Consider the following 19,463-nt stretch of genomic DNA (forward strand, 5'->3'; position numbering starts at 1 on the left):
AAGAGGAGAAAGTAAAAGGGGGAAAGGAAGTAGGGGCAAAAAGCTAGGGGCCTTTATAAATGGAGAAGAAGAAAGATCCTTTATATATGGCCCTGTATACTTCTTTCCTCTACTGGGATGTTATTGTGTTAAAATAGCATATTTGTGGTTCTGAATGTACATTTACAAGACAAACTTAAAACTGACTTGGAAAGCTATGAAAGCCTTTGTGTAAAGATTTTTTTTTTTCTTTTGCTTTGTGCATTAAAATAACCTCTCTGAAAATTTTACTTCATTTCCTAGTCCTCAGGACATACTGAAATGTCATATGAATGCATGAATGACTGAAGGTAAGTCAGACGACAGCTTCCTCCATTGGAAATATAATTGAGAAGTAACCTTACATCTCGGGATGTATTTTTAGGTTTACAGAAACAGGGCCAACTTTTTAAAATGTTATTATATAAGTAACATTTTAATAAAGAACGTTTAGTAAGTCTAATTTTTAAAAACTCGGACTGAAAATCTGAATATCTATTTGAAAAACATAGACCTAATACACAAAAGAAAATGCCACAAAGGCAGGATGCTTTTGTCATCCTAGGCACTGGGATGCCTAGTACCTAGCACAGGGACTGGCACATAGTTGGCAAGGATTAGTATTTACTGCATGAGTGAATGGAGTAAATGAAATCCTAGGTCTTGCATGCACATTTGAGTATTTCTCTAATCCATTAAATATCCTTTGTGCGTGAGAAGCTGTTCCACAAAAATCACCCAGTTTCTTACCTACAAAATTAGGAGCTAAACAAGGTGTTTCCCGCATTAACATTCATATTCTTGTAAACAACCAGGCCAGACAGTGTCTGGGGAAGAGAGCAAAGGGTAGGGATCTCTTAAAACATTAATGGGTAAATTAAGACCATTAATGCCTGGCTTGGTTCCCAAATGGCCTTGGAGGACATGTGACTTTGATTGATGACCTTCACCCATCTTTCTGAAACTACTTCCCAAATTTGGCTTAGGGCTCCTATGTCACTTTTTTTTTTTTTAGCTCTTCTGACACAAAACCAAAGGAAGTCATTCATTGGCAAGTACTTATTCTCTTCACTTGTGCCAAAGAGAATTATTCATTACCGTTTTATGGAAAGCCTAAATCACATTTCCAGGACAATTGGGAACCTGCCAGTTCACTGTGCTTTGTTGACATTGATTTTATTTTCCCCAGTAATCACCTGCTTTAACCAAAGATTCTGAAATTCCAAAGGAGGCACTTTATTATTTGTGATCTCCTGAGAAAAGGGAGTTTGTTTTTTAAATGAAAATATCTTAGGTATAGAAACATGGTTTGTAGGCTTCATGCTACTTATTTTTTTGTTTTTGTCTTAAATACTTGTACTATGGACTATTTGGTTAAGAAACAGTGTTATGAAACATTGATCTGTTTAGCCTACTTCTAGTTCTGCCTTGTCTAATGCATTAGGTAACCATTAACCATTTATTTAAATTTAAACTAAATTTAAGTTTAAAAAATTTAGTTCCCTAGGAGCACTAGCTAGAATTCAAGTACCTGACAGCCACAAGTAGCTGGTGGCTACATCATTGGACAAACATGTACATGTAACATTTCTGTCATTGCAGAAAGTTTTATTGAGCAGCAAAGATAAGGATTCCTTGATTGAATGTGAGTCATGCTCCTTTGAGCCCTGATTTTGACCTCTGCCCTGGGTCTTCTTATTTAGTTTTCAGTAAGAACACTGCAGGGTCATTTTAGCTAGGCTCTCCCACCCTTGATATCTGATTCCCCATCTTTTTTATCACCCTGGCCTTCTTTTTTATCTTTTTTATCACCTGGCAAGATTCCCATCAAGTCTGTTTGTACAGAACTCCCCTTGCTGCTTAAGTCTCCTTTTAGTCATTTTCCATCCACTGATCTCCATCCTTTTCCTTGGCTGGAAATTCCCACTCGTTCTTGTATTTAAAGCTACACCTGACCTCTCCCCAATTGCATGAAATATCCACTGCAGTAGTCCCTCCTGAGTACACTCTTCTGGACCATCTTTAACAAATGTCATAAATACTTTTTTCTTTAACAGTGTTGGTCTAATTTTTAAATGACACAAAGTAACGAAGTACTTTTTTAAAATATGTTTTTAGTTGTGGATGGACACAATACCTTTATTTATTTTTTGTATGTGGTGCTGAGGATGGAACCCAGGGCTCCATATGTACTAGGTGAGCATTCTACTACTGACGCACAACCCCAGCCACGGTAATAGAGTGTTTTAGGACTGGGGTTGTGGCTCAGTGGTAGAGCAATTGCCTAGCACATGTAAGGTACTGGGTTTGATCCTCAGCACCACATAAAGATAAACAAAGATATTGTGTCCAACTATAACTAAAAAATAAATAATTTTTTAAAAAAGATAAATAAATAAAGGTATTGTGTCCATCTACAAATAAAAATGTTTTTTTTAAGAAGTACTTTAGCTTTTAATTTTAGAAATTACTTATGGCCTAAGGTGAGAAAAGGATTGACCAGATATTTACTAGTCAACCTCCACTTACTAGATTAAAACAATTTCCCATGAGATTATGATCATTATGAAATGTTTTTTGGAGGTTCAGATCCCCTATCCCTAATGGAAAGGTAATGTTACCACCTAGGGAGACTTCCAGGAAAACTCAAAGCTTCTTGGAAGCTTCAGACATTGCCAAGGAAGGCAGACTTTTCTTCTAAGTCACAGTTCATCTTCATTCCAATAACCTTTCTGTCAATGTTGAGGAATCCAGACTTAATATATTAAACTTCTAACAAAGCACTTTAGAAATTCTGGGGAATTTTGCCACAACAAAATTTTCCTTGGTTGTGCTCCAATATTTCCAGGACTAGATTATTCGGTCCCTAAATGAGCAGGCCATCAGACCCAACTTTCCTCTTGGATGCATGCAAAAATACTCAAGAAATTTAGATCTGTAGCACAGCCAGGTCAGTGCAAGTGGCCATATGACTAGTAACTCCCAACTACAGTTTACCCAAATAACTTTGAGGTATCAGTGGTACACTAGTAATTCAACTAATAATCAAGGAGTATTTAGTGAATAAGAAAAGGCTAGTATTTGAGTTCTTTCTTACTCTGACCCTTGGATTATCTCATTAAAAATAATATTTTTCAAAGAAAAATGTCTAGCTTTAAGGATTTAAAAAATCAGATGAAGGATAATTATTTTTTTAAAGGTTACAATCTTGACTTTCATACAAATATAAAATGACTACATGTTAAAATTTCATTTGGCTCATTAATTGAGCATTAATTAATGAGAGAACCTGCAAGATATTATGACCAATTTGGGAGATAATTCACAAAGCAGACCAATATACATTAGGAATACCAAAATACATTTGCTGAGTAGATGCAAAACTGGTCAGTACCCAGAGAGAAATAATCAGTTACATGCCACTTCATCATGCATATATGCTGTGTATTTTTATGCTCAACATAAAAGACATTTACATCACTGTCAGTCTTCTACAACTTAGAGTTGTCCAAAATTCCAAGAAACATCCAAAGCAACAGAGTCAGATAGCCTGGAAATGTATGTTTTAGATTATGTAACATTTTCCCTATAAGACATCTACTTATCATCTTGGACTCTTTCTTTATATTTTCTTTTTCTGGCAAATAAACTTTCTGTAAGTTCTCTTAAGTTTGTCCATGATTCTGTCCTTTTGATTTATCTGACATTTTCCCAAGTTGACCTTGTTTGAGAGATACCTGAAGAGCTTCCCTCTTCTCCATTCAACAGTATAAGAAAAAGAGCATAGGCATGTATCTACTGAAAACTGCAAATCATGAAAAGGGTCACAGTGACCTTGCTGGGTGGGCAGAGAGAGACAAAATAAAAGGAAGCTAGGTTTAAACTTTGTACCATAGAGAGATACTTTACCTCTGAGGGTTTGATAATTGAGTCTGATAACAGACAAACAATAGATTAACAGGAGAAAGCCCTTAACAAAATTTGTAAATGTGAATAAGCATGATTGAGCTTAACCCTAACCTTAACCCTGATCCTAAATCTCTTTGTAAGGAAGAGAGATTTGGGGAATGTAGGCTGTTTAGAGGAGTCATACATGATCTTGGGAGAAATGCATTGACCTGAGAAATAGCAATTAGCTTGTCAGTGATTCCTTTTGGGATTTGAAAGAGACTGAGAGATAATATGTTATGATAAAGTCTGTCCAGATATGGTTACATTCCTCAGCCTTCTTTCCTGAGACTCTGAAATTTCAGAGAGAAGGTGTTTAGGGCAGATGTGGGAACCTAAGAATAAAGCCTGTTCCAGCAACAGTGCCCTCCAAGGACATTTAAATTAAAATAAACAGCAGGGCTGGGATTGTGGCTCAGCAGGAGAGCGCTCACCTGGCTGGACAGTTTGATTCTGGGCACCACATTAAAAACAAACAAATAAATAAATAAATAAAGGCATTGTGTTGTGCCCATCTACACCTAAAAAATAAATATTAAAATAATAATAATTAAAATAAAATAAACACCATAACAGGGTACCATATTCTGGGTATTGTTTTCTAAGATATTAACAATCACAGAATTAAGCCCTTTTTGTAATTCCTTATTTCCTTGGTTCTGGTTTTAACAGATATCTCGATTTAATAACAGCTTTTTGGGGGAGAAAGAAAATTTTAAAGGGAAAAAAATATACATTTCTTTAAAAAAATAATAGTGGACTGTATTTATTCATACCATGGCATATTGCCCTTACAGTAAGTAAAGATTTAAATCTAAGCCTTCACATTCCTCTGAATCACTTCTGATCATTATTTATCATGCATATCACAGGATCATTTTACAACGCAGGTTTTGATTGAAACCTTTTTAGTGCTTTTTGATGGAAAGAATCATACATAACGCATTTCAAAGAATTTTGGAATTCTCTACATTTCCACTTGATTATTTGAGTAGTCTATCCCCACATTCCTACCCTGCACATACACTTCAGCTTAATTATATACCTAAAATTTTACAGGTAATTTTGAAACTTAGGACGTTTTCAACAATTTATCACCTACTGAAGTCTGTAGCATAGCATACACACATATCTTTCCTGCCTTTGAAAGCAACAGGATTTATTCTGAGAGATTTGGCAAATTCCTCTGCTTTTAGCTGTACTGCTTGGTATCCAACAAACAGTTCTTTTGTATATCCCAAGGACAAAAGATTTATCTACTTGAACAGATTTATCTGTTTGCACATGTCTTCTATTCTGGGGTCTTTTGTAAAGCATTTGGTTGTTGTTTTGAAGAAAATTGGTTTGTTCATTCTTTGAGTGATGGATATTTTCTTCACTTACTGTACATTTATATCCTCCAGTGCCCTTTCTGTTCTTGTCTACATACCCAGAATGCCCTATTGAGGACAATTCTAGATTCAAATTTAAGGAAAAACTCAGCTATGAGAGGCAGCACCCGTAGTAGAAATAAGTCCACTGAGGGAACAAAAATTAATAAGTAACTTCAAGTTCACACTTGCCCCAGCTGTGACACCTGCATAAGAAGTGACAGCTGTGTCACAGCTTGGCTCTCTGCCTGAGGACTGGCTGCTTTCTTTGGATAATGATTATAAGATTTATTCCAGTTTTAAAATAGTTAAAATTGAGGTAGACAAAGAACACAATGCATGTTTCATGAAAAATTGCTAAATTACAGATTACTAAAATACAGATTCTTTTTTTTTTTTTCATAAGATAGTGCCTTTTCTGTTTTTGGACAATTTTTTTCCCCTCAAATTTCCAGCTTTATTGCTGTTGATCTAATTTAAGTCTTTCTCTTAGAAAGTCAGGAAACAAAGGCCTAGAGATTTCAACTTATTGCAAATGTTCCTGTGAAGCTAGTCCTAAGCAGAATTAGAACAGTGTTTCCCAAAAACTCAGTTTCCCAAACACTTGATAAAATTTTTACCAATCTGTGGCAAAGTGGGGGGGGGGGGAAGAATAGTGAAATTAATTAATTTAAATATATTAGTTTTAAAGGAATGTCATTTTCGTTTTGAAATGTTTATTCTTTCATGTGTTTGTAAGAGACTTGTTGTTGTTGTTGAGGTTTTGCTGTGGCTATTGTTGGTTTGTTTTTGCCCCCACTCCAGTGTGTTCATAATCAATAGAAATTTAGCAACCCTGTGTTGCTTTCCCTCAATATTTTTAAGATATTAAAAATAGTTACTAATCCTCTCCATGCAAAAGTCTGAAAATTAACAGACGAAAGGACTTACTTCTAAGACAGGGCTCTCTGTGTTAAGCTCTCATTCTTGTATTTTCCCCCCAAAGGAAGGGACATTTTTCAGCCAGTTTTCTCAGCTGTTGGGAGCACCTCCACCTTTTCTTCAACTTACAACTATGACAACATTTTTTAAAATTTGAAAGATTTGAATTATTAAAAAATCAGTAAGATGCATTTAGAAATGAATAAATGGGTTTTTTTTTCTTTGCAGTACTGAGAATCAAACCTAGGACCTTGTGCATGCAAGGCAAGTGTTCTACCACAGAGTTTCATCCCCAGCATCAATCTCCTTATAAATAAGATTAATTCCCAAAGATATTTTTTTGAAGTATCTTTTTTATTATGCTGGTTTTTAGTCTTGTGATTTCTTGTACTTCGATATTACAAGAAGATTTATTTCCCTGGTTTAATGAAGTGTTTTCTAAAATAATATACACTTACACACATGCACACAATCAACCCCTACCACTGGCATCAGGCAGGAAAAATGCAAGAATTAGAGGTAGTTTATTCATAGCTTACTTTTTCCTTCTACTGCAGCATGATCTACTCCTATTCTAGAGCTGCAGTCCCTTGTGATTTTTATAAAAAGGCATTTTATTCACTTGCTTGAAAATAATAAATCTCCAGCGTAAGTCTCCATGTGAGAGAAGCTCATTTGAGAATGTATTGATTATTATGATTAATCGTGAGGCCCTGGCATTTTGTAGATTGATGTTAATACAGTAATGTTTGAGTGCCACTTTTGTGACTGTTCAAGGTGGTGTACCTGTTGTTAATGCATCACATGTTCAGCCATTGTTTTGTGCCAGTGCTGGTGACAATACCACTTTGTCCAGTGGGAAAGCTGGCCTCACACTCAATGAGGAAACACTTTATCAAAGGGGAAAAAAATGGAAATGAGCCACTACCTATGGCTTCAGATTAAATTAACCTCAAGAACTCAGAAGCTTCAGTGACTCCTATGCAGCATCTTGTGCTTTAATATCTGTGCTGTATTAATGCAAAAAATATTGATTTGGCACCTACTATGTATAATGCAATATGTCCTTATTCCGATTAACCTAAGATATAAAAGATGAATACCTTCTATTTTTTGCCCTCAATAAACCTAGGAAAAGAGATGATGCATATATAGAATTATCTTTAACAGCAGGAAGCAGTGGTGTATGCTGTTGCAGACATAGAGATTTAAAAAAAAAATGTGGTGAGATATCAGAGGAAGGGGAAGTTGCAGTTTTACCTGAAGGGCCAGGAGAGTATTCATGAAGGAGGTAAAATTGGAATAGAATCTCGAGGAATGTTTAGGATTTGAACATATGGAACTGGGTTGGGGTAATTTTAGGGAGGGAAAAAAAACTACATAAACCAGCAACAAGAGAGAGAAATACTGAGATATATTTTGCACAGAGGGGTCTCACTAGAGTTACAGGATCCATGAACACGAGTCGTGGGTAGAAAGTTATGGTGGGTCACAGTGCAAAGGAGGCTCAAGACTGAGAGAGATTGTGAGGTTTGGTAAATAAGGTAATAAGCTGGCCATAGGGCATCGGGACAGTTTGATCTGAAGGCAATTGATACTTTGGAGTGAAGAGGGTAGTAAGCAAGGATTCAAAGAATGACTTGGAACCAGTAGCATAGTCTTTGAGAATGCATTGGGAACAAGAATCACTGTTGTGGCCATGGGCTGAATAGGGAGAGACACCAGGGATGCAGTATGGAATAAATGTTCACAATCCATTGAACACGAGGGGTAAAGAGATGCAGAAGAGTCAAAGACTGATATTGTGAGGAAATAGGTGAGTTTGATTAATAAGATAAGGGGTCCTGTGTAAGCTATCTTGTATGCAAAGAATCCACAAGAGTTGAAGAATAAATAGCCCATGAACAATTAGCAATGTACCTCAGAAATAAATATAAAAATAAAACCAGAAATGGAATTTTACTTTTTTGGGGGAGGCAGATAATCTGAATGGATATCATAGTTGAAGTATCTTTGTTTTCCGTGGTTTATTACTTTCCATGGCTTACTACTGAGGAGAGAAGAAATCAAGGCCAGAGTTAGATTCATGGGAACGTCTACACTAACAAGGGAGAGCATGGAAAGGAAACCCCACCCCTCACCAAAAAAAAGACCTCCAAGCAATCAGGAGTAATCACAGGCAACAGAGGTGCAGGGAGCCAGCAACCAGGTGTGGGTAGGTAGGCTCAGAAGGGCTGTGCCCAGCTAGCAGAGGTAATTTTGCTGAAATCTACAAATCTGGCCTTTAATGGAGGAAGGCTTACTTAACTATGGCCCAAAACATATATTTCCAAAGCAGAGTTCTTTCAATATTTACCAAAATGTTCCCTGGCATGAACTGCTACTGCTATTTCATAGCCACAGGCTCCAAATACCCTAGCAGAACATGTTGTCAGTGGACACTGCTGCTTACTGCCCTGGAAGAGCCCTCGCTCACAAACATAATGGGTGCTTTTCCTAGGAGTTCTCTAGAAGCCCAAAGACACTTTAGGGGTTTTGGCTTCACTATCCTCCCCGCCCTACTAAAGGAAAAACTGCACAGCCGCAGGTCCAGCAAACACTGCTTCTTTTTGCATCTGGACCATCTGCTGTAGACCAAGGGTTCTTCATCTGAGGCCATTGAATATCCTGGCCAGATGTAATTTTCAGTTATCCATGTGTATGCATGTTTCTGAAAGGTTGATTTACCCTTCTCCTAGTTCTTAAAAGACTTATTTTCTTAAAAAGGTAAGAACCAGTATAATACGTTTTATACTTGGGCACAATGATGTGAGTTTCCTGAGGACAAAAGCCTGTTTCTATGTATTTTCATATGTTGGTGTTACCTCTGTGATCTTGGCTGAATTCATAGATAATGGAGCTATATTAGATGGGCCAACAGCAATGATAAAATACTCATCTTAGTTCTATAGCCTCTTTTTTGACTTGGCAACTATGCCTACAAAATGTATTTTCTCATAATAATGTTCACCATTAGTAAAACTTGTAGCTTAAAATCAGTAGTTCACACAGTTTTTTTGTAAAATAGTTTTGTGAGGTAGGGACTTTCCAAGTTTTTAGAGAATGCACATGACTTGTTGAAGGCTATGCAGCATGATATCAGACCTGGGACTTAAATCCAAGTCTTGTTCTCCAAGTTGCATATCTTCCTGTTTATCCAAACACTGGAGAAGGAGTTTACTTTAGTGGTTGAGGCACTGTCAAGTGATTTAAGCTCTAGTCCTGGCTCTCCAACTTCATATGACATTGCCAAGTTCCTAACATCTCTAAGATTGCATTTCCATTTATAAAATAGGGGCAGTAAGAGTTCCTTCTTAAAGGGCAATTACAAAGTTTAAATAAGATATATTCTGTAAGTATGTGGAAAATGTTAGCTATGATTATCTCATGATGTTTCATTTGTAAATAAAAATGCCTATAAGCATATGATAGGCCTACCTTTGTTTTCTGGAATGTATTAATTGGTCATTGATTGGGATATTTTTGGTTTTTGTGAACAAAATATTTTTAATAGCCTGAAATATGAGCTGTCCTAATGGTAGTAGTTTCTAAATAGCTGTATTATTGACTAACAGAAACAACTGTCATATAATGAATTTAGTTTCTTTGTTTTGTACTAGATAATGAGTAGTGTTAAATGAGTAATGAGGCCTAGGTTTGGCCTTTCAGCAAAGATGGTATAGTGTAGTGATTAAGATGATGGGGTTTTGAATCTGACTGGATTTGAATTCTTCTAAGTAGCATTACAATCTATGCACTAAATACTAGATATGTCTTAAGTCCTTTTATAACTTACAGGAGGACTTGTTAAATTTCCTCCTGAACCTAGAGAGAGAAATTTCCATCTATTCTATTTCTATCTAGTCCTAGAATTTTCTGGAGCACAAAAAGAAGTGAGAATGCTCCAGCAGCTGCAGCCTTCTAATGGTGGTAGGTTCTTAAGACCTGGCATCTGTCCCAGGGCTGCATGAGCTACATAGCTTGCCTTGCCCCAGTAGTAGCCACTCCATTAGCAGCAGGGGTTGTAAGAGTCCATATTGACTCATGCCTTCATATACAAGCTAGAATTATTCAAATCTAAATATAAAAGCAGGAAGGGAAGGGTTAGGGGAGAGGACCTTGGGAAAAAAAATAAATAAATAGATGCTTCTAACTCAAAAATATGAAGAACTTATAAATTGACCAGGCAGTTCTCTGAAATTAAAATCTCAAACATTATAGGACTAATTAGGTTCTTCTGACGCAAAACCCTGTTGGAAATAAACTATTCTTCAGTTAAATGTGTATGGACTCTCTTATTTGATTAATGGAGGAGACTGTTAATGCCGAGTCCTAATTAAAATGCAGTTTTCCTAATGTGTTTATTCAGTGGCAGTTTATGTGTTATTTTAATAATGAGTTTCAAAATTGATCAAGAGTAAATAAGTTACTTAATTATTTGAATAAACAGTTTTGCTTTCCAGATGCCTGCAGTGACCGAGTGGGAGAATACAAGGAAAAGGGGGGATCCTGTCCCCAGTGTGTACTGGTTAGGCTATTGGTGGAGAGACAGGGCTGCTAGAATACTGGCATGTTGAGAGGCAAAAATGAAACTCAGAAGGATCGGGGAATGATGTTTTCTTTTCCCAAGGGAAAATGGGACCTTGATGCCCTTCTGTTTGGTTCTAGAATTGTCTAATCCTGATAGTTAGAAATGCTCATTTCAAAAACAACCACCAATTGGTTAGTATAAGCTGAAATGGTAACATAAGCCTGAGTACAAAAGGACCATTTTGTAGCAAGAATTCAACTTCATTCTCAACTTTGGCTAGAGGAACCAGCATGTGAAGAACAATTCACAGGCTTGTGTTGAGTCTGCGCCTTCTCTATCTGGTTATCACTTTCCATGAGTTCAGCGACCTGGGCAGAATAAACTGAGACTTGTGGCATGGGTGTGTCTAACCTCTTTTTATCAACTGATAACATAGTTGTAAGGTGTATTAATTTAATAAATTGTAGTAAATGGGTAAAGCAACATTTTCAAATGCCTAATTTCACTAGTTCACCTCAAGCCCTGTGAACATCTTTGGAATTTCATTACCCTTGTCGTAGAACTATGTACCTTATTAGAAGCTAGGGTAAGTTGGTTCAAAATCATGATCAAAATATGTGGTGAGGCTATGAAGTTATTAAACTAGCCTCACCAACCACGACTTTAGAATTACTTGTATATGTATTTTTACTTACTCTAAACTTCATGAAGGTGAGAATCATAGTTATCTTGTTCCTGAAAAAATCCTCAGAACTTAGCAATGTTATTTGTTTATTTGAATATTAATTGAATCATTAGAGGTAGGACTTTTGAGGTTGGGGGATTAACTTGGTGGTGGAGCGTGTTGCTTGGCATGCATGAGGTCCTGGATTCAATTTCCAGCACCAAAAAAAAAAAAAGAAGAAATAAAAAGGAGGACTTTCCCACACATCCTTAATTTGTGTTAGAGTTATTAATATTATGTATGTTTAGAAATGTTTGGTTCACTTCACAAATTTTCCAAGAAATAATCTCTTATATATTTACTTTATACTCTATAGCTTTGAGATAACTGGCAATTAATATGCAAATTATTGTTTTTTTAGGCTTGAACCTATTCCAGTATGGCTTTCCTTGGACTATTCTCTTTGCTGGTTCTATATAGTATGGTGGTAGGGGCCACTTTCTCTGAAGATACCATTGCTGAGTTGTCAGTGAATATGTATAACCATCTTCGAGTCACTGGGGAAGATGAAAATATTCTCTTCTCTCCATTGAGTATTGCTCTTGCCATGGGAATGATGGAACTTGGCGCTCAGGGGTCCACTCTAAAGGAAATCCGCCATTCAATGGGATATGACAACCTGAAAAATGGTAAGTGTGCTTGAGTTTGACTTCTCAGGATGGTTTGGCTTTAACTTTGAACTCAGTTATGTTGTCCTATGTCAGAGGCAGCAATGTTTACTCAGGGCAAGAAATGATCTTATGAGATGACATGGCCAACTTGAAGGATTAAGAAGAGAGAAAGGTTAATTTGCTAATTCCTGACTCCATCTTGGCTGAGTGAATCTAGGGAAATTATTTCTTTTCAAAATGATTATCATTTCAAAAAACCCCAAAATGATATAAACAAAAACAAAAAATAATTCTGGAGTTTCCTGTCTAGAAAGGCCTGTATTCATCAATTATCATACAAATGAATGCAAAATGACAACTGTAATAAGTGCGATGAAGGCAACTTGGTTTTCTGAGAATATCAGAAATTTTTGCTTAAAATCAACTTTATACTTACTGTATAAATAACAATATTTTTTTGAAATACTCTATTATTATTAAACTTATATGTATTAGAGAAAATTTCTAGCCAAAAGATATTTTTAGTCATTTTGATATGATGTATGGTATCTACTGTAAGTTTTCTAGTGTATATATGAATTAATTCATTAAAAAGTTAAGAACGAGGGGCTGGGGTTGTAGTTCAGGGGTAGAGCGCTTGCCTAGCACTGGTGAGGCACTGTGTTCGATCCTCAGCACCACATAAAAATAAATAAAATAAAGGTTTTTGGTTTTTTTTTAAAGAAAGTTAAGAACTAAAACAATTTCTAATGGATTTTCTAGTTACAAGATTTAAAAAGTCCTATGAGAGTAAAATTTAAAGGAATATCATGAATTTTAAACTAGATAATTAAACTTAGTGCTTCCTGATAATTTCAAAATAAAACAAGACTCATTTAATGAGAGTAACCTGAGTACTTTGAGACAGAACTTAAAAAAAAAACAACACTCTTACTTTGTAGATTCTAGCAAGATAATGAAATATAAAATAATATCAGTTGAGAATAGTAAGCTGCAAAAAGTTAATTTGAACATCCAGAACTGACATAAGCATTGGAACCACTTTACCATTGCCAATGTAGAGAGTATCCTGTTTTTTCCTTGGGTCCCTGTTCTCCTAATGTCCTTTGCTGGGTTGTAATGTTCTTTCACTATCCTTGATCTTTTGCCATGTTTGTTCCACTAACAAATTTGTCTTTGTCATCTTGCAGGAGATGAACTTTCTTTTTTAAAGGATTTTTCAAACATGGTAGCTGCTGAAGAGAGCCAATATGTGATGAAAATTGCCAATTCCCTCTTTGTGCAAAATGGATTTCATATCAATGATGAGTTTTTGCAAATGTTGAAAAAATACTTTAATGCAGAAGTAAATCATGTGGATTTCAGTCAAAATGTAGCTGTGGCCAATCACATCAATAAGTGGGTGGAAAATAACACAAATAGTATGTTCTTTCTTTCTTTAATAGCTTAGTTTTAAGCATCTTTTATTTCTGAAATTATCTGTCCCCTCACTCCTTTCACATTTTGAATGTTAGATAGCATTGAGTTGGGTATGCAATGACAATTTTGTGTAGGCTACAGTCCATTTTAGAGATATTGCTTATGAATGAACACTAAGGAAGAAGTTAGATCTTTAGGCATTGGAAAGGATTTGGGCACTAATCACTTGAAATCTGGGCTCTTATTGATGGGTTTCTGAATAGTAATGGTAAGTACTATATGGAATGTTGCTTGAGCTGACTGATAAATTATTGTTAGATAGAATGGCAGAGGTTACTCTTAGCAATATGATTAAAATAGAATTAGTTAAAATCAGAATTTAAAGATATTTACTGGCTTTTGAACCACAAAAATTGATTGATTATAAAACAATTTGAGTAGGATTTATTTTTTTAAAAGCAGCCCAATTTTAGCTGGAAATTAGAAAAAGATATATTTTATTTTAAATTTCATTTCTTATATGAATTTAAGATTTCCATATGTTTCATATTTTAAGCATTTTATTTTCCAGTTTTACCCACAAAAATAAATGAAATTAAAATCTAAAAAGACTAATTAAAGGTAGATTAGCTGTTCATTACATCAATTCCCCAAATAATGGTAATCTAAAATTTTAAGTTGGAATAAAAAAAAAAATCCTAATCAGATACACTGAACACTATAATTCATAAAATGCTAAGACATCCTGTACCTTAAGAATTGCTATGACCAGGGGCTGGGGTTGTGGCTCAGAGGTAGAACACTTGCTTAGCGTGAATGAGGCACTGGGTTTGATCTGCAGCACCACATAAAAAAAAATAAAATAAAGACATTAAAAAAAAAATAATTGCTATGACCAAGATAATGAGAGACTACAGAGCAAGTTCCAGTCCTGTTTTTCAAATAGAGATTAAAATGTAGAATAGAAGATATGCATTTTAGTGGTTTTCTTTTTCTTTTTCTTTCTTTTTTTTTGGCATTCAGATAATAAAATCAAGAATAATAACCTACCTGAAAAAGGTTAAATTATTAAAATCTGTCAGTTTTCAAACTCTTTTAGACACATTTAGCAAATAGTAAAGACCCAATATCTTTCAAAATCGATTTGAGCATTTCAAAAGATAGAAAACAATGCATCATGAGTTCCATTTGCTTTAGCTCATTTGATGTCACCTTGTCAGGTGCAGTTGTTGCATTGGCAGGAAGATGTCCAGTATTCTCAGGGGGAAAGTTTGGATTGGATGGCATTTAATCAGCTGTTCACCCATACATTTAGAAACATTTGAGTGCTTACTTTGTGTCAGGAGTGTCATATGCACTATTGCAACTAGATAGCAGTGAAGGCTGAGATTCTATCATATGTGTGTCTCTGTAGTTTGGGTGTCAAAAAAAAAAAAAGATGATGTTAAGTTGATGTTAGTATTATGTTAGGTAGCATTGTTGTTTTGATACCCTTAATTGTCTTTTCTATAATCACATACATGTGTAACATTTTTCCTTTGAAAGATAATTTTTATTTTTAATTTTAAATTTAGTGTATAATTTTTATGGACCACTCTGTTAGTGGATTGATAATCTTTTGATTTCCCCTTCAATTTCCAATTTAACTGAATTTTCATCTGGTTATGTTTCTCCAAATAGATCTGCTAAAAGATTTGGTGTCCCCAAGGGATTTTGATGCTGCCACTCATCTGGCCCTCATCAATGCTGTCTATTTCAAGGGGAACTGGAAGTCACAGTTTAGACCTGAAAATACTAGAACCTTTTCCTTCACTAAAGATGATGAAAGTGAAGTACAGATTCCAATGATGTATCAACAAGGAGAATTTTATTATGGTAAAACATTTTTTTTTCTTTCCTCTTGTAGCATATTGACAGATTTCTAAGAAATAACATGAAATATTCACTACTCACACTCTTTGTTGATCTAATTTGGGCTACAATTCAGTTTCCTTGGCTGCATTTTCAAAGACTTGTAATTAGATATTGAGTGAATATCATATACATTGACAGTTTTTCAATATGTTTCTTAAATTTATAAAGCTGATCCTACCTGCTGAGTGGGCTTTATTCATCCAAAAAAATCTGGCATTGTGCAAAAATGTTCTGATTTGTTCTCTAAATCACTGACTTTGGGATGTTTTTAGTGTACTATGTGATTCACTAAAAGATTTGATTTGAGTTTCTTATCACATTTTGATTTATAAGCGTTCTTCTTACACGAGAAACTTTTCTATTTCTTTAAAATTTTGATAGATATCAAGGGTGTGTGTGTGTGTGTGTGTGTGTGTGTGTGTGTGTGTGTCCAGAAATCATTGTTCCTTCACAGTTTCAATTATCGAGAGTCTACAGTTTGTGGTCAAATATATTATTCAATCTCTTTGGCATTATTTTCAAAGATGTTTTATGGCACCCTTTAGAAGTTTCTTCCTATATACAAAATTGAATTGTAATAATTTGTTAAGTCATAAGCAGAAATGTATTTTAAGCCAAATATATGTTAGAATATTCTATTTCAGAGTATGTTTAATGTTGAAAGAGTATAATTCCTATTAATAAGTTCATAGTCAAAATATGAAAGAAAAATACCCACTTATATGAAAATCAAAATGTTTAGTTTGATGTCTAAAAAAACCTGTGTCCGCTATAGGAAAATATTCATAACAAAAGCATTACACTTATTTTTGAAAATGGAGAAAATTTAAAGCAGTGGGACATAAATTTTATTTTTGTTGCTGTTTTTAAAAAGACTTTTTAAAGCCCAAATAATTTGGCTAAGTTCATATAATACAAAGCCAATTTACTGTGTTTACCTAATTACCTGATTTGAAGATCTTATTCATCATAAATACACTAGACAACTCTTGAAGGAGGCTTAGATTTCATTTCAGCTGTGTACCCTTGGCCTTACAATTTATAGTTGTGGTGATATCAGAGTACCAAGTATTTCAAAGTCAGGTTTCCCATTCTTTGAAAATAGGCAGAGGCTGGCTCAGTGGCGCATGCCTGTAATCCTAGTAGCTCTGGAAGCAGAGGCAGGAGGATTGGGAGTTCAAAGCCAGCCTCAGCAATTTAACTAGGCACTAAGCAATTCAGTGAGACCTTGTCTCTAAATAAAATACAAATAGGGCTAGGGATGTGACTCAGTGGTCAAGTGCCCCTGAGTTCAATCCCCAGTACCCCTATGCCCACCAAAAAGGGCAGATGATGATAAATGTGCTTTCTCTCCAACTTGAAGCCAGGGCTTTGTTGTTCTAACCAGAGTTTTTCATTGTTGCTAATGATACTCTTTAAATATATTGAAAAATCTCATTTAAAAAAATAAGTTTAGAGAATAGATTATAACTATGTGAAATAATTCTGAGGATTTTAAAATTAAATAAATTTTATAGGACTGAAGAATCATTTAAATTTCAGGGTGTATTTTCAAATGAACTCTTTTTTTCAGATGACAGAATTTCTTATTTCACACATACTAGAACAAGAAAGTTATAACAAATTTAATTTCTTTTAAAAAATGGGTCTTTTATGATACTTCTTTCCTTTTTTTAGGGGAATTTAGTGATGGATCCAATGAAGCTGGTGGTATCTACCAAGTCCTAGAAATACCATATGAGGGAGATGAGATAAGCATGATGCTGGTACTGTCCAGACAGGAAGTTCCACTGGCCACTCTGGAGCCATTGGTCAAAGCACAGCTGATTGAAGAATGGGCCAACTCTGTGAAGAAGCAAAAAGTGGAAGTATACCTGCCCAGGTGAGGGGTCCTGTGTGATCCCTCCCACAGCATGAGGGGATGGGTTGACTCAGAAACATTCTTGCAATTGTTTTTTAATTTTTAAGTGTTCTCCTCTCTCTTCTCCCCCACCTCTTTCTTCTTTTCCTTTTTCTGCTCTTTCAGATTCTTTCATACTCAAATGGTCCTGCTCAGAGACATACATTCATTTATTGATTCATTCAGTACAATATACAAGACCCATGTTCAGATATGATTCAATATCCTTAGCTTCATTCTATAAGATATTTTTTCAACCAAATGTCTCCAAATTTCACTTGCTTTGACAGTCTTCTGTAAATTGTTATGAAAGTTGATTACAGCTCAAGAGAAAACCATCTCTGTCATTAAGAACTGCAAGAAAGTCACTTTGCTAGGTGCTGAGATATAACCATAAATAAGCAAGAAGACGCAACTGTGCTCAAAATTAATAAGATCTGTGCTACCAGAATGTCCTGACCACCATTCACTCCATCTGCCTCACCTCTGGCCACTCATCACATCAACATTTGGTAGCATGTGCCATCCATGTGCTTGTAGTATTGCCACATGCACCATGTTCTTTTCATGTCTGGGTCTCCATTTATTTGCATTTACCAAAATGTGCTCCTCACATTTTGTTGCCCCAAATTGTTTATTTAGACTTTAGGATCAGCTTGGACACAGTTCTTCTAGAAATCCCTCCATGAAGTGCCTGTTGGAGCAGGTGACCCTCCCTCTTGGTTGCTTTTGCACCTCCATGTTATTACCTGTTACCATCCCACAATAACGTTACCTTTTGTGAGTTTTGCTTTCCTTCTGTGATTTAAGAATAGTGCCCCTTTTCTGTCCCATCAGAGGGACACGGTAAGTGAAAATATTTATTCTATGTATGAATACCTTAAAACCTAGTAGGAAAGCTACATCAGTTACCACATATAACCTGTCTATCGACATAATATGTGTATTTCAACTAGAAAACAAGACATATCAGTATATAACAGATCATCTATGTGTATATGTGGCAGCACAGTTTTAACACTTATTAAGAAAATGTGTTTGTATATGAATATTGAAAGTTGGTAAATAGGACAATAATTTTAAGCTGAATTATTAAAACTCAGTCATATTTATTCTGATTTAGGAATTTTTATTTAAATGTTATTTATGTCTTATGTAAATGCCTATTTTTCAATAAACACTTAGTTGTGTATGTTAAGGAGATCTATTAGAAACTGCAGATATTTTTAGCTAGAAAATTATGTTATATATTCATAATCTACCCAAATATAATATATAACCACACATACCATTGTCTGCTTATAAAAAAAGGTAATAACAACCCAAATTGCTCAATTGTTTTAGTTTTGGCTAGGAGATTAATATGTATCATTTTCCTTGACAGTAATTTTCTTTTTTTAATTAAAGCTTTATAGTTATACATAGTAGTAGGGTTCATCCTGACAAACATACATCATGCAAATTGATTTCAGTTCATGATCCCCACCCTTTTCTCCTCCCATCTGCCTTCCCCTGCCATGTTCTCTTTCCTCCACTCTACTGGGCTTTCTTTCACTCATCTGTTTGTTTGTATTTGATTGCTTTTTTCTCCCTGTGCATAAAAGTGAAGTTCCTTGTGGTATATTTATATATGCACATATATGAGTTTTAAAGAATTCATTCTGCATTGCCTCCCCTTACCTATCCCTCTATATTCTACTCTGTCTCTTGATTTCTTTCTTCTACATTACTGATCTTCCCTTTATGTTATCCTATCCTTCCCTCCTCTTTTTCTTTATTTTATTGTAGCTTCTGCATATGAGAGAGCATTTAACCTTTGACTTTCTGAGTTTTCCTTCCTTTACTTAGCATGACAGTCTCCCTTTCCATCTATTTACTGGCAAATGCCATAATTTTATTCTTTTATTATGGCTGAGTAGAACTCCATTTTGAGTAGAATATATATATATATATATATATATATATATATATATATATATATATATATTTCACAATTTCTTAATCCATTCATCTACTGATGGGTACCTAGGTTAATTCTGTATTTTAGTTGTTGTGAATTGTGCTTCCA

At 35.1% G+C, this 19,463-nt stretch overlaps 1 protein-coding gene across 3 annotated transcripts in view; it reads left to right on the forward strand.

Moving 5' to 3' along the window:
- Serpini1 (serpin family I member 1) overlaps positions 1 to 19,463 on the forward strand; it is an 81,949-nt gene that overhangs the window by 35,270 nt on the left and 27,216 nt on the right. For all 3 annotated transcript variants that reach the window (XM_078043603.1, XM_040270038.2, XM_005332511.5), the window contains 4 exons: positions 11,913 to 12,180; positions 13,353 to 13,583; positions 15,262 to 15,456; positions 17,173 to 17,377. In XM_078043603.1, coding sequence (XP_077899729.1) covers positions 11,931 to 12,180; positions 13,353 to 13,583; positions 15,262 to 15,456; positions 17,173 to 17,377 — 881 coding nt within the window. In that variant the 5' untranslated portion in view covers positions 11,913 to 11,930. The remainder of the gene's footprint in view (positions 1 to 11,912; positions 12,181 to 13,352; positions 13,584 to 15,261; positions 15,457 to 17,172; positions 17,378 to 19,463) is intronic.

The sequence above is a fragment of the Ictidomys tridecemlineatus genome, chromosome 3 (assembly GCF_052094955.1).
Source record: "Ictidomys tridecemlineatus isolate mIctTri1 chromosome 3, mIctTri1.hap1, whole genome shotgun sequence".
Taxonomy (NCBI): Eukaryota; Metazoa; Chordata; class Mammalia; order Rodentia; family Sciuridae; genus Ictidomys; species Ictidomys tridecemlineatus.